General features: G+C 42.5%; 1 protein-coding gene across 6 annotated transcripts in view; it reads left to right on the top strand.

Annotated features, from left to right (window-relative positions):
* Positions 1–8,902, top strand: part of EPRS1 (glutamyl-prolyl-tRNA synthetase 1) — a 49,264-nt gene extending 40,362 nt beyond the window's left edge. For all 6 annotated transcript variants that reach the window (XM_068153502.1, XM_068153500.1, XM_068153498.1 and 3 more), the window contains 5 exons: positions 187–360; positions 3,659–3,819; positions 4,776–4,854; positions 7,688–7,752; positions 8,518–8,902. In XM_068153502.1, coding sequence (XP_068009603.1) covers positions 187–360; positions 3,659–3,819; positions 4,776–4,854; positions 7,688–7,752; positions 8,518–8,668 — 630 coding nt within the window. In that variant the 3' untranslated portion in view covers positions 8,669–8,902. The remainder of the gene's footprint in view (positions 1–186; positions 361–3,658; positions 3,820–4,775; positions 4,855–7,687; positions 7,753–8,517) is intronic.
* Positions 8,903–12,792: the final 3,890 nt, after the last annotated feature.

Below are 12,792 nucleotides of genomic sequence, written 5' to 3'. Positions count from 1 at the left end.
TCACAGCAAGGTTCAAGATAAGGTACTTCGCAGATGCCCCTTTGTGGTTTATGCACGTAGATAAGGGGAGCTGTCTGGTTCCTCCCTTTCTCTTCCAAGCCCCTCTTAGGCAATCCTTCCTTTGTAAAGACACTAGTTACTTTTAATCCCATCATAACCTAAAGTAAATGTCATGTTATATTGCAGGTGGTAATTATTCCCTGTGGTATCACAAATTCCCTTTCTGAAGAAGACAGAGAGGCTCTATTGAAGAAATGTAACGAATATCGGAACAGGCTGCTCGCTGTCAACATCCGCGTACGAGCTGATTTAAGAGACAACTATTCACCTGGTTGGAAGTTCAACCACTGGGAACTTAAGGTACATTGATTTCCAAGAGGTGTTTCAAACCTTATGGGGGAGAGGAGGGCCATGATACTGTGATTTGTGCCTTGTATTCTGAAGGCAAATATTCTTCTCTTCAATGAAGAGTTACTGCCTTATAATCAGTGAACAGTTTTACTAGGCTGAAAGAATTGGGGCTGTTCAGCCTGGAGTGGAGAAGGTTCTGTGGAGACCTTATAGCTACATTTCAGTCTCTGAAGGAAACCTACTGAAAGGCTGAGGAAGGACTGTTTAGAAAGGCTTGCAGCATAAGGATGGGGGGCAGTGGTTTTAAACTGGAGCAGGGTAGATTTAGGTTGGACATGAGGAAGTTCTTCACAATGAGAGCGGTGATATAAATAGTGGAACAAGTTGCCCAAGGAGGTAGTGGAATCCCCATGCCTTGGAGATATTTAAGATCAGACTTGATGTGGCCCTGGGCAGCCTGATCTAGTTGGAGTTGTCCCTGCTTGACTGCAGAAGGGATGGACAAGGTGACCTCTAAGGGTCCCTTCCAACCCAGTGCAGTGTGTGAATTAAAGATGTTTTCTGAGAGCTGCTCTGTTTTCCAGGATTTACATGTCACTACTGGCTTCTTTTAAACTTCCAAGTCTCCACTTCATCTACCTAGACAATGAAATTAATAGGGCAAGTGACTTGCATGTTTTACAGTTTGTGCTAATACTTCAATGTCTCCAGGATCACAAGAGTGCCTTCTTTGCACCTTGTAGAACAGGGAAGATAAACCTTTACAGTGTGAACAAAGGAAGGAGCCTTTTTTTCTTTGCTGTTTCAAAATTACCATGTTCCCCTCATACAGTAGTTGAGAGGAACAGTTCTGCTTCATCAAATATGGAATGAAAATAGTGAGCAGAATAAACCAATGGTAATTAGAAGCTGAATAATGCATTGAGTGATGTTAGGGGAACATCTTTTCTTTCTGCATTTTAAAATAGTTCAATATATTAATCTTCAGTGTAAGATGATAGAAGCTCCCTGAGCTGTTGAAAGCTCCCATTCTGTCCAAGTTGTCTTCCCTTGATGGAACTCTATATAACTCTAATGCCATGAATTCATGTTGGGAGACTCTTAAAACTAAAATTAAGTTTATCAAGGAGTCAGACTTGGTGGCTTTCATAAAATCTGCTAGTATGTCCAGCATAATAGGTGAACTGCCTCTCAGGCTAATTGCAGCCAAAGTGCACTTGTTTTATCAACTACTGATAAAGAATTTCACAGAATACAGGAGTACTTCAGTAACAAGTGCAAGAATGCACTAGAAAGTATTTTGCCTCATGTACTTTTCAGCCTAGCAGGTTGCTCATGTCCAAGTACTTGTGTTACAATGTCAGGTATTGGTCCCATTGCTTGTTCTTAGGAAGTCTTCCTACATGAGCTTCAGGCATCCATTGATAAGCAGCATTGCAATTAGAAATGCTAGCCATGTTCTGCCAAGGTTTAATTGTGAAGATAGCTTTCTTTATATGTCATAAACTAGAATGTTCAGTTCAAATTAGTTGTTCATAACAGTTTTGAATAGCTTTGCAGCAGGAGTAGTTATTTCACACTTCAGGCAGTTTTTACTGTATTATTCACCTTTTTAGCATAAGTATCTGGGTCGAGGCAATCCCGGGCACAAATACAGGCTGGGCAGTAACTGGCTGGAAAGCAGCCTTGAGGAGAGAGACTTGGGGGTGCTGGTGGACAAGAAGCTCAACAGCAGCTCTCAGTGTGCACTTGCAGCCCGCAAAGCCAATCAGATCCTGGGCTGCATCAGGAGAAGTGTGGCTAGCAGGTCGAGGGAGGTGATCCTCCCCCTCTACTCAGCCCTGGTGAGACCCCACCTGGAGTACTGTGTCCAGTTCTGGAGCCCCTATTACAAGAGGGATGTGGAGGTGCTGGAACGTGTCCAGAGAAGGGCCACAAGGATGATCAGAGGGCTGGAGCACCTCTCCTATGAGGACAGACTGAAGGGAGTTGGGGCTGTTCAGTCTGCAGAAGAGAAGGCTCCGAGGTGACCTAATTGTGGCCTTCCAGTATCTGAAGGGAGCCTACAGGAAGGCTGGGGAAGGACTACTCAGGATCTCAGGTAGTGATAGGACTAGGGGGAATGGAATGAAACTGGAGGTGGGGAGATTGAGGCTAGATGTGAGGAGGAGGTTCTTCCCCATGAGAGTGGTGAGACCCTGGAATGGGTTGTCCAGGGAGGTGGTTGAGGCCCTGTCCCTGGGGGTGTTTAAGCCCAGGCTGGATGAGGCTCTGGCCAGCCTGATGTAGTGTGGGGTGTCCCTGCCCATGGCAGGGGTGTTGGAACTAGATGATCCTTGTGGTCCCTTCCAACCCTGAATGATACTATGGTAAGTAAGGGAGGGAGCACACACTCATTTGATAGATATGAACTTGCAGAGATTGCAGAGCACAAAATATTTCGAAAGCTTGGGTAAATGTCTTTGATTTTCCTGTTCACCTGTTGAGCACTGCTTTTATTTTTAAGCTTACTGATTAGATTTCCCTTGGTGAAAACAAAAAAAGCCAAAAGACAAAGCCTCTCACCACAATGCATTTGCACTGACTTTCTCCATTTGCCATAAAATGATGCGTGTGGCGTGGGACACATGTCAACCGGTGTAGAGAAAATAAGGGAGACCCAATAGACTGTTAACTGACTAATAAATTGAGAGCTCTGTTTGTCTGATGTTATATGGGAGATGAGAAATTACATGGCTGTTATCACCAAAGTTTATGAAGCATAAAAGCTTTACATAAACAAAGCAATTGTTTCTAGTCTGATATTCTAGGCAATTATGTTGATATTAGGGCTATATTTAACAATGTTCACTGTTTGCTCTTCATACAGTTGAAGTTTTGTGAAAACAGAATTAAAAGGTATTTTTGATAAACTGGAACATTAAGCTGACTACAGAGGTCTTAATCATTCAGACTTTTAAAGTCTGATTTGCACTGTGCTGGGTCTTAGTGTAGTTTCAGTTGGGCTTTAGCTGTCTTATTACTTGCCTGCTGGCACAGATGCGGTCTCCAAGCTCCCGAAGCAAATTTGCAGCAAGGCAGAAGGAAGGAGGTGAAGAGAGTGTAGATGGGAAGGAAAGGAACATGTCAAAGCAGTGGAATACACACTGATTTTTCTTAGAAGAAGCTTAAATGTGTAAAGTGATTCCAAATTAAGACCAAGATGGAGGGGTTGGGGGTGTAACAGGGAAGAGAAAGGGAGAGACAATGAAGGAACTCTTCTGAGAATGGTTTATTCATCCTAATCTCTTAACTTTTTTTAATGAAGGGTGTTCCAGTCAGAGTTGAGGTGGGACCACGAGATATGAAAAGCCAGCAGTTTGTAGCTGTTAGAAGAGACACAGGACAGAAGCTGACCTTCTCTGAACATGAAGCAGAAGACAAACTGAAGCAGGTTTTGGAGGAGATCCATGCTAACCTTTACAAGAGGTAAATTGAGAGGTACAGTAAATGGTTGTGCTAATCACAGATGTACTTTTACCTCTCAGAAAAATTTCTCTCCTTATTGGTTCATCTGTGGAGAAAGACAGGTTAGGCTCATTTTTCTGTTGGTGACATTTTGTTCTCCTGTGTCTGAAACTTCTTCACACACTGTGAGAGAATTTGCCTGTTGTGCTCATGAAAAAGAATGTGAAAGGCTCTGAACTTGTTTTAAAACACAGTTCCATGAATTCATGTGAGGTATTAGTAAATAAATGCATCATAAGAAGTTGTTCATGGGATAACAGTGCACAGGATTTATTCCTGAAAGGTGCTTTTGGTAGAGAATTTTGGAAGGCACAAAGTTGTCCAAGAAGCTTTAGTATTTGAAGTTCAGAGGTGTATTCTAAGACCCTATATCCTCTTGGCTTCCACAGGGTTGTTTTCTTGTAAGCAATCAAATGCTTTTTGGAACAAGATCCCTTGAGTGTCTGTCACTGCAAACTGTTCTTTGAACATGCACTGAGGAAGAACAGAGTGAGCCAGCACTATGGCAGATGAGTTTTCCTACTTTCTCCTGTGGTGATCAAAGTTGCTTACAAGCAGAGTATTTTTACCATGTTTTAAAGCATTTTGCTGTTTGGATTTAGAACAATATCTAAAAATGAAAAAGCTACAGCTGTAGGTACTTAGCTGTTTCTATTTACAACTGGAACTGACATGCACAATAGTTTGAGTTAGTATGGTGATATGTACAGCAACCTGAAGAACACACCACTGGCAGTTCACCACATCTTTATCTCTTTCAGGGCAGAAGTGGTAGAAGGCCACCACCTGATTAGGCAGATTTGAATAGCTCCCCTTGTAACTTTTTGTTTTGACTGCCTTTAAAAACTCAGTTCATTTGACCAGTGAGGTTATGTGCATAAATCTGCCCTGACCAACTTTGGTTTTCCTTCTCTTAGAGCTTCTGAGGACCTAAAAAGTCATATGGTGGTGGCAAATACTATGGAGGACTTCCAAAAAGAGCTCGATTTAGGAAAGGTAAGGACATTTACTGAATTCTATTCTGCTGAGGGCCTTCACATACTTTGTGGCCTTTACACATTAGCAAGGACCAATGTGGCCTTTACACATTAGCAAGGAGCAGATATTTCAGAACTTTTATGTGAATTCTGCTGTGGGGTTTATGGAACTCTCTTCTCACAAGCAGTGAGAAGTGAAGATAAAATACTGCATTTAATAAATAGTGTTGCAAAAGCTGTCACCATTCAAAATTGAGTCCTGTGCCAGAGGTGTCCTGAAGTGACTTTGCCGTGCTGCAGCTGGGAAATCTGCATTCAGGTGTTGAATTTTTAACATCCAATGCTTTTCAGGGAGATTAATGTAAATATGTTATTCAGATCAAGAGAAATTTACTGCCATTATTCAAATGCAAACAATGAATAACACCTGTCAAGTCTCGTTAGAAGGTCCAAGTAAGAGTTTAAAGTACATGCTGTTTACGTCAAAGAAGTTTTACCTTTATGACCCGAGTAGAAGGCATTGGGTTTATTGAGAATTGCTGCCAGTCAGAAGCCTTCTTGGCTTTATAGTCAGAATAACCCTTAATGTGGGCAATTGAGGTCTCCTGATCTAGAGAATTTAAAGCTCTAGTGAAGTATTTGAAGATTAGATGAGAGATTAAGTCTTTAGTAGGAAATCTGAGCTGCTGCTGCTTTTGTTAGTCAGAGATCCACTGACAGAAGTTCTTCACCCTGAAATTCTGTCACAAACTTCCTCTTGTGAACTTGTTCGTGTAGATTAACGTTTTCAAGTAGCAGGATCCTCAGGATCAATCATCAAAGCTGTGTATTTTGTAAGGAGAGAGCTATTGTGTAGGGTCTTTTTTTTCCTGTAGCAATTGGTTGTACTCTGATGCAAAATGCACCAGTGCAAAGGATTCATAAAACTTTAGTTAACTTACAGGTTTAAGCTTATACTTGACCTTCCATTTTCTTGCATTTGTATTGCACAAGTTCTATTTTTAACAGGTTCTAAAGGAATAATTACAAACTTCAGAGGAGGGACTGATTAAGCATGCTTAGAAAGCAAAGGATATAGAGGTTTTAGGCATTCTGTGCCTTCTTTCCCTACTGGACTCCAAAGTATCATTTCTTTCATGCAAATATCTCTAAAGCATCTGATGATTCTCGTGGTAGATTTTAAATGAAGGAAAATCTCAGTCTTTGCTTAACAAACTGTGCTCTGCACAGATGTACAGCTAGTGCTGCTGCTCTGGTGTTGTGATTTCAAGATGTGCCATCCATGTATCTTTCACTTCTGAAGTAAACAAGCACTCTGAAGCTATGCTTGACTGTCTGCAAGACAAAGAAACAATTGAGGAAGACATAAGCTTTTAAACACATCTTAGGAGATGCAGTAAACTTGTATGTAAAGATAAACTGAAATGAAGAGTCCAAAAAGCAGGAATGCAACATGAAGCTAATTCTCTTTGTTCATGCACATGATTCACTATCCTTTCATTTCAATGGAATACTGCAGAACTCCTTTCTTCTCCTCCTGCTGCAGAGGTTTCAAACGTGATACCTTCTGCCTCTTGAGAGGGCAAAATGCTTGGTCTGCAATGTCCCAACATTCACTGTTGTGTACAGCTGGATTCTAGAGAGGGCCAAGATAATTTGTATTATGATAACAGCTCTAATATAACCTAGATTATAATGTAGTTAAACTTGGAAATGGGAACAAATATTTTTCCATTCCCAGCCTGGGTAGTGGTTTGGTATTTAGGTTATCGGAGCTTATTATAACTGGCAGATCTGAAATGGAAAAAATTATGTGTGCTGTTTTATGGCTGCTTCGCTCTCTAGCCCTTGTCTGTAGCACAGACAAGGTTTTACAGCGTGGGTATTCTGTACTGCCATGGAATTACCCTGACTGCTGTTTCAACAGGGAAAATGTGTGAGCTGAAGTAGCCCTGCTTAATTCCTGTTGCTGTTTTCCCCTCACTGTAACTGCAGCACAGCGTGTTAGCTCTTGAAAAATGGGACCTGTGGTCTTGTGTGTGAAGTTTAGTCAAAACTCTTACTTGCAGAGGTATTTAAACAAAGTTTCATTTAACTAATGAAAGATTAATGCAAGAACAATGCAGTAGAGGGGTAATAATTCCTTTTCTTCAATGCTCTAGACTGGAGATTAGGAAGAAATTCTTCATAGAGAGCGTGATTGCCCATTGGAATGGGCTGCCCGGGGAGGTGGTGGAGTCGCCATCACTGGGGGGTGTTTAGGAGGAGACTTGATGGGGTGCTTGGTGCCATGGTTTAGTTGTTTAGATAGTGTTGAATGATGGGTTGGACTTGGTGATCTTAAAGATTTCTTCCAACTTGGCTTATTCTAGTCTAGTTGCAAAAAGGTGAAGCCTTATAAAGGTGTATTCCAGGACAAGGCAAATTGGGAGCTTAGTACAAAGAATGTAAATCTGTTGAAAGAAGGCCACAGGTGAGCAAACCTTGTTCCCAGTTTGGATAGAATGAAAATTACTCTGAAGGGTTAATTCAGTAGCTATTGTTGCCCCAAGCTATTAGCATTATATGAATGTTCAAATGTGTGACGGGGGTGTCTTTTTAACACTCTACTTTTTCTAGTAGTAAACAGAATTATCATTGTGAAGGTCCATTACAAATGAAAAAAATCAGTAAAATTTGCAGAAGAGAAGGCTGAGAGGACAGCTTTTTGCTCCCTACAGCAAAGAGATCTTAAGGGTTTTGAATCTTCCAGAAACAAGGCTGATTTTATTTTACTGTTTTTCAAATGTATAACTGTGGAGGTTTTGTTGGTTTGGTTTGGTTTGTTTATCTCTTCTCACCTTCCCCTTCAGATTGTGCAAATCCCTTTTTGTGGGGAAATTGATTGCGAGGACTGGATCAAGAAGACCACTGCCAGGTAAAATATAAACTGAACTGAAGAGCAGCAAAATGGTTTGAGTATAAAACAGGGATGTAAGATGCTTCTGGGCATGCATAACACTAGTATACAGTGCTCAGCTTCCGCTCTTCCCCTTTACTCTGCTCCTGTGAGACCCCCACCTCGAATACTGCATCCAGCTCTGGTGTCACCATCATAAGAAGGACACGGAGCTGTTAGAGCGAGTCCAGAGGAGGGCCGCAAAGATGATCCAAGGGCTGTGAGGATAGGCTGAGCGAGGTGGGGTTGTTCAACCTGGAAAAGAGAAGACTCCTGGGGGAATGTTATAGCTGCCTTCTAATACGTTAAGGGGGCCTACAGGAACACTGGAGAGGGACTTTTCGTTAGGGTGTCTAGCAACGGGACAAGAGGGAATGGTTTTAAGCTGAGGAAGAAGTTCTTCAGTACACAGGTGGTGAGACTCTGGAATAAGTTGCCCAGAGAGGCTGTAGATGGCCCTCCTTGGAGGTATTCAAGGCCACACTGGATGAGACTTTGAGCAATCAAGTCCAGTTGAGAGGCATCCCTGCCCATGGCAGAGTACTTGGAGTGGATGATCTCTAAGGTCCCTTCTAATCTAAGCCATTCTGTGATTCGTACTGTCCTGCATAACTCAATATATTCACTCCCTTTGTTCTGAAACTTTCAGGCTAATTAGCATGCTTTTGAGATTTTAATCTATCATATATTTTGTTGCACCCTTATTTCTAAGTAACAGTATTGATGAATGTGCTTTTATTTCAGGGATCAAGATCTTGAGCCTGGTGCCCCCTCCATGGGAGCCAAAAGCCTCTGCATACCTTTCCAGCCTCTCCGTGAGCTACAGTGTGGGGCAAGATGTGTCTGTGGCAAAAACCCCGCCAAGTTTTACACCCTGTTTGGTCGTAGTTACTGAATTACTGGTGAAAGCTCCTTCTCCTTTATCTGTGAATTGAACTTTTTTTAATGAGACAGAAGTAGCCCCCAAATTTAATCAGTTTTGCGACTTTTTAAACGACTCAGCAAACAAAGCCATAAACCATAACATCCCTTCCTTCCCCTGTCCCCCAGATGTCAATCTTAGGCTAGGAGTAATTCACAGATTTTTCTGTAAACATCTCTACTAATAAACCAGTATTGTGAGCTGTAATATGCTTTGGTTGGTCTTTTCTGTCTTGCTGAGTGGGCAGGATGGGCACCCTTTGCCCATCTCTTACTTCCATTTTGGTGCATGGATCTTCTTGTACATTGAGAAAGCATCTGAAAGATTGGAGAGAGTGCTACAAACACCCCACAGTACAGTTCAGTGTGCCAACAATAAACTTTGCAGGTAAAACATCTGCTTTTAACTCTGCCTTCAAAGTTTTCAGTCTTCAGAACAGCGTTGCTGCTAACTTGTGGTAAATGCTAACCTTTTTGAGAGATGTTTCAAGGAGTATTTTCACCTCCTGGTAAAGCAGGCTTGAAGGCCTTTTTGCATTAAATACCACATTGTTGCCATTTCTTGCAGATATTTTGCAAAGCCCTTCTCTTGTAAACAGGTATTTATAGCTGTCTTAGTTTTTGCTGTCTTAGTTTTTAGTTATTTATAGCTGTCTTACTCCAATGAGTAATGCATAGGCAATCTGTACAGATTCCCAGCCTGGAGAAGACAATATTCCAGGGAGAGCCTTATTGCTGAAGGGGGCCTACAGGAAGGCTGGGGAGGAACTTTTCATAAGCAATAGGACAAGATGGAATGGTCTTAAGCTGAGGGAGAACAGGTTTAGACTGGATCTTAGGAAGAAGTTCTTTGGCAGGAGGATGGTGAGACTTCGGAAGAGTTTGCTCAGGGAGGTTGTGGATGCCTCCTTCCTGTGGGTGTTCAAGGCTAGGTTGGATGAGGCCTTGAGCTGCCAGATCTAGTTGAGAGGCATCCTTGCCCATGGTGGGGATGTTGGAGTAGATGATCTATAAGGTCCTTTCCAACCTAAGCCAGCCTCTATGATTTTCAGTGCTGGAGATTTTAGGCTGTAGTGGTCTCTATAGCAGGTTTTCATGGAACCCTTTAGCCTCTCCTGCACTTAACTCTGTGTTGCTTTAGCAGACACAGCTGGGTGATGCAGAGTTATTAAATTATTTAAACACCCCCCCCTCAAAACTTACTTCCACTCTGAGTATAGGATTGACTTAAGAAAAACAGATAGTTCTGGAACAAAATACCTTTTGAATACCATGCTTAATATGTTACTTGTTCCTCCTCTGTGTTTGAACGCTATCGATGTAAACTGCTTTCCCTGAAAAGAGTTGAGCAAGTAGCTGCCAAATAAAGAGTTGGACCTCAGACCCTTCCTAGGCCAATACTACATGGCCTATCTGTTTTTCAAACCCCTGTTTTTGTGTGCCATGAATAGGCCAAAAGTCTTAAGCATACAGGAGACTTGCAGTGTTACTTCCAGATTTTCACTGTTTGCTTCTCAAAAGCATGCAGGTTGTTTCCTTTTGCCCAGGTTCTTGTGGCCAGCCTTAGGAGTCAAAATGTTTAATACTCAGTTTGAATTTGTGGCCTCTCTGGTGTAGGATCCTGCCCTTTGTTATAATACCTCAGTTTTTTAATAGAATAGTGTGAAAATGGTTAAATATTTTGGATAACTTGCTCAGAGTGCTTGAGCACTTGAAAATTCTCTCTAATATTCCTTGGATGGTGATTACTTCTAGAAGGTTTGCTTCAGTTGCAGTCCATGGATGAGGGTTAGTTCTGAAAGGTTTGCCTGCATCTTAAAATCATCTGGCTTCCATTCACCTACCCAAAGTCTCAGGTGTAGTAGTGAGCAAAGGATTTGGGTAAGGATACATCAGTTCTTGCAGTCATCTTGTTTTCAGCTCATAGAATAGAACAGACCAGACCAGGTTGGAAGAGACCTTCAAGATCATCGCATCCAACCTATTGTCAAACCCACCTAATCAACTAAACCATGCAACCAAGCACCCTATCAAGTCTCCTCCTAAACACCTCCAATGATGGTGACTCCATCACCTCCCAAGGCAGCCCATTCCAATGGACAATCTCTCTGTGTAGAATTTCTTCCTAACCTCCAGCAGAAATGTAGCAGATGGGTGGTCCTAAGGTCTTTCTATCCTGGTCTGCTCTCTCTAACACTGAGTGGAGTTACACTTTGAGAAAGAGCATAAGTAGTAATACCAGGGTGATGTTTCCTCAGCCTCAAATGAAGGGCAGCTAAGACTGCTCTTCAGAGGTGTTGCCTACTGTGGCACTCTGGCTGAGAGAAGGAGAGAGGCAATAATCAACAGCTTCAGTGTTCTTGGGCATAACAGACAGCATTGTGCCAAGACTTTTTTTGACAGCAAAACAGATAATGGGGAAAAAAGATGGTCCCTTTCAGCTCCCATGGAAACACTCTACCACACTGGTGTTTTGAAAATGAGATGTAGAAGATGTTCATAGCACAGAACAAAGGGGAGGCAAAACTAAGTGCAGGCTCCAATGCTGCTGCAGCCTTATCAGTTTGGACAAACAGCCAATCTTCAACCAGTTGACTTGGATCAGATTAATGAGTAAGCATGTTGACAACACCATTCTTGGAAATGAGCTGCTCTCAACCTACAAATGGGTTGGTTTGGTGCCAGAGATTTCACAGAAAGCCACCCCCCACACCTCTTTTTTCCCCCCTCTTTCCTCCTTCCTCTTTCCCTTAGCATGTTTCTTCCTAATGATCTTCACTTGTGAAGTGTCTGGAATGTGGATGACTCACCTGTGGCGATCTTCCACAGACAAGCTAATGTCTGCCTGTGAGAGGAAAGTCCATCTCTGATATCCTTTCACCAGAAGCCAAATCTGAGCTATCTGTAAAGCACTATAGGAATGTCCATACTCTTAATTATACTGGCATGAAAACTTTCAGAACCTTAGTAGACTGTCTGTGTTAGAAAGTAAATATATCAACCAAAATCACAGCAGGGTAGGAGTTAGAAATGGCCTATGAAGATCATCTAGTCCAACCCTCCTGTGAAAGGAAGGTCACATAGAGTAAATCATACAGGAACACATCCAGGTGGGTTTTGAATGCCTCCAGAGACCAAGACTTCACAACCTCTCTGGGCAGCCTGTTCCAGTGCTCTGCCACCCTCAAAGTGAAGACTTTTTCCTTCAGTTGAACTGAAACACAGGACTTTCCATACAATCTCCACTGCCCCTTGTCCTGGCTCTAGACAGCACTGACTCTTTGTCTGGCTTCATCTACAAAAATAGAAATGGGTAGATTCAGATTGGGTGTTAGGAAGGAGTTCTTCACTGTGAGAGTGGTGAGACACTGGAACAGGTTGTCCAGGGAGGTGGTAGAAGCCTGATTTCTGGAGGTTTTCAAGGCCAGGCTGGATGTGGCTGTGAGCAAGCTGATCTAGTGTGAGGTGTCCCTGCCCATGGCAGGGGGGTTGGAACTAGATGAGCCTTGAGGTCCCTTCCAAGCCTAACAATTCCATGATTCCTTACACTCACACTTTACATAGTGATAAGCATTAATGAGTTCCCCCCCGGTCTCGTCCAGGCTAAACAGTCCCAGCTCTCTTACCCTTTCCTTGTAAGGTAGATGTTCCAGTCCCTTAATCATCTTAGTAGCTCTCTGCTGCACTCTCCAGTAGTTCCTTGTCCTCGAACTGGGGAGCCCACAACTGGTTTCAGTGTTCCAAATGAAGCCTCAACAAGGCAGAGTAGAGGGAGCCTCCAATGACCTGCTGACCACGCTCTTAATAACACACTAGAATACATTACAGCTGGTTTAATGGCACTGCCCTGTGCTTGCAATAGAACTGCAAATCTCTGTGTGTGCTGTAGTTCATAGAGTTGCATGCTGATAAATTCAGGTTAAAGAGCATAGTAAGGTGGGATGTAGGGGAAGTGCTTTAACCTGGTGCTGCTCCTTAGTGACAAAAGAGAGCACACTTGAACGTGTTGGCTCTGCTGCAAAAGAAATGCTGCACTTAACCTCTTGTTTTAGTAATCAAGACCTTTTATAAGACAGGACTTTTGAGAGCTCTCAAGTT

This window comes from Melanerpes formicivorus, unplaced genomic scaffold (assembly GCF_026170545.1).
Source record: "Melanerpes formicivorus ecotype bairdi unplaced genomic scaffold, bMelFor1.0.p_v2 SCAF_26, whole genome shotgun sequence".
NCBI lineage: Eukaryota > Metazoa > Chordata > Aves > Piciformes > Picidae > Melanerpes > Melanerpes formicivorus.
Note: the sequence above shows the minus strand (reverse complement) of the source record. Positions and strands in the feature narration are given on the sequence as shown.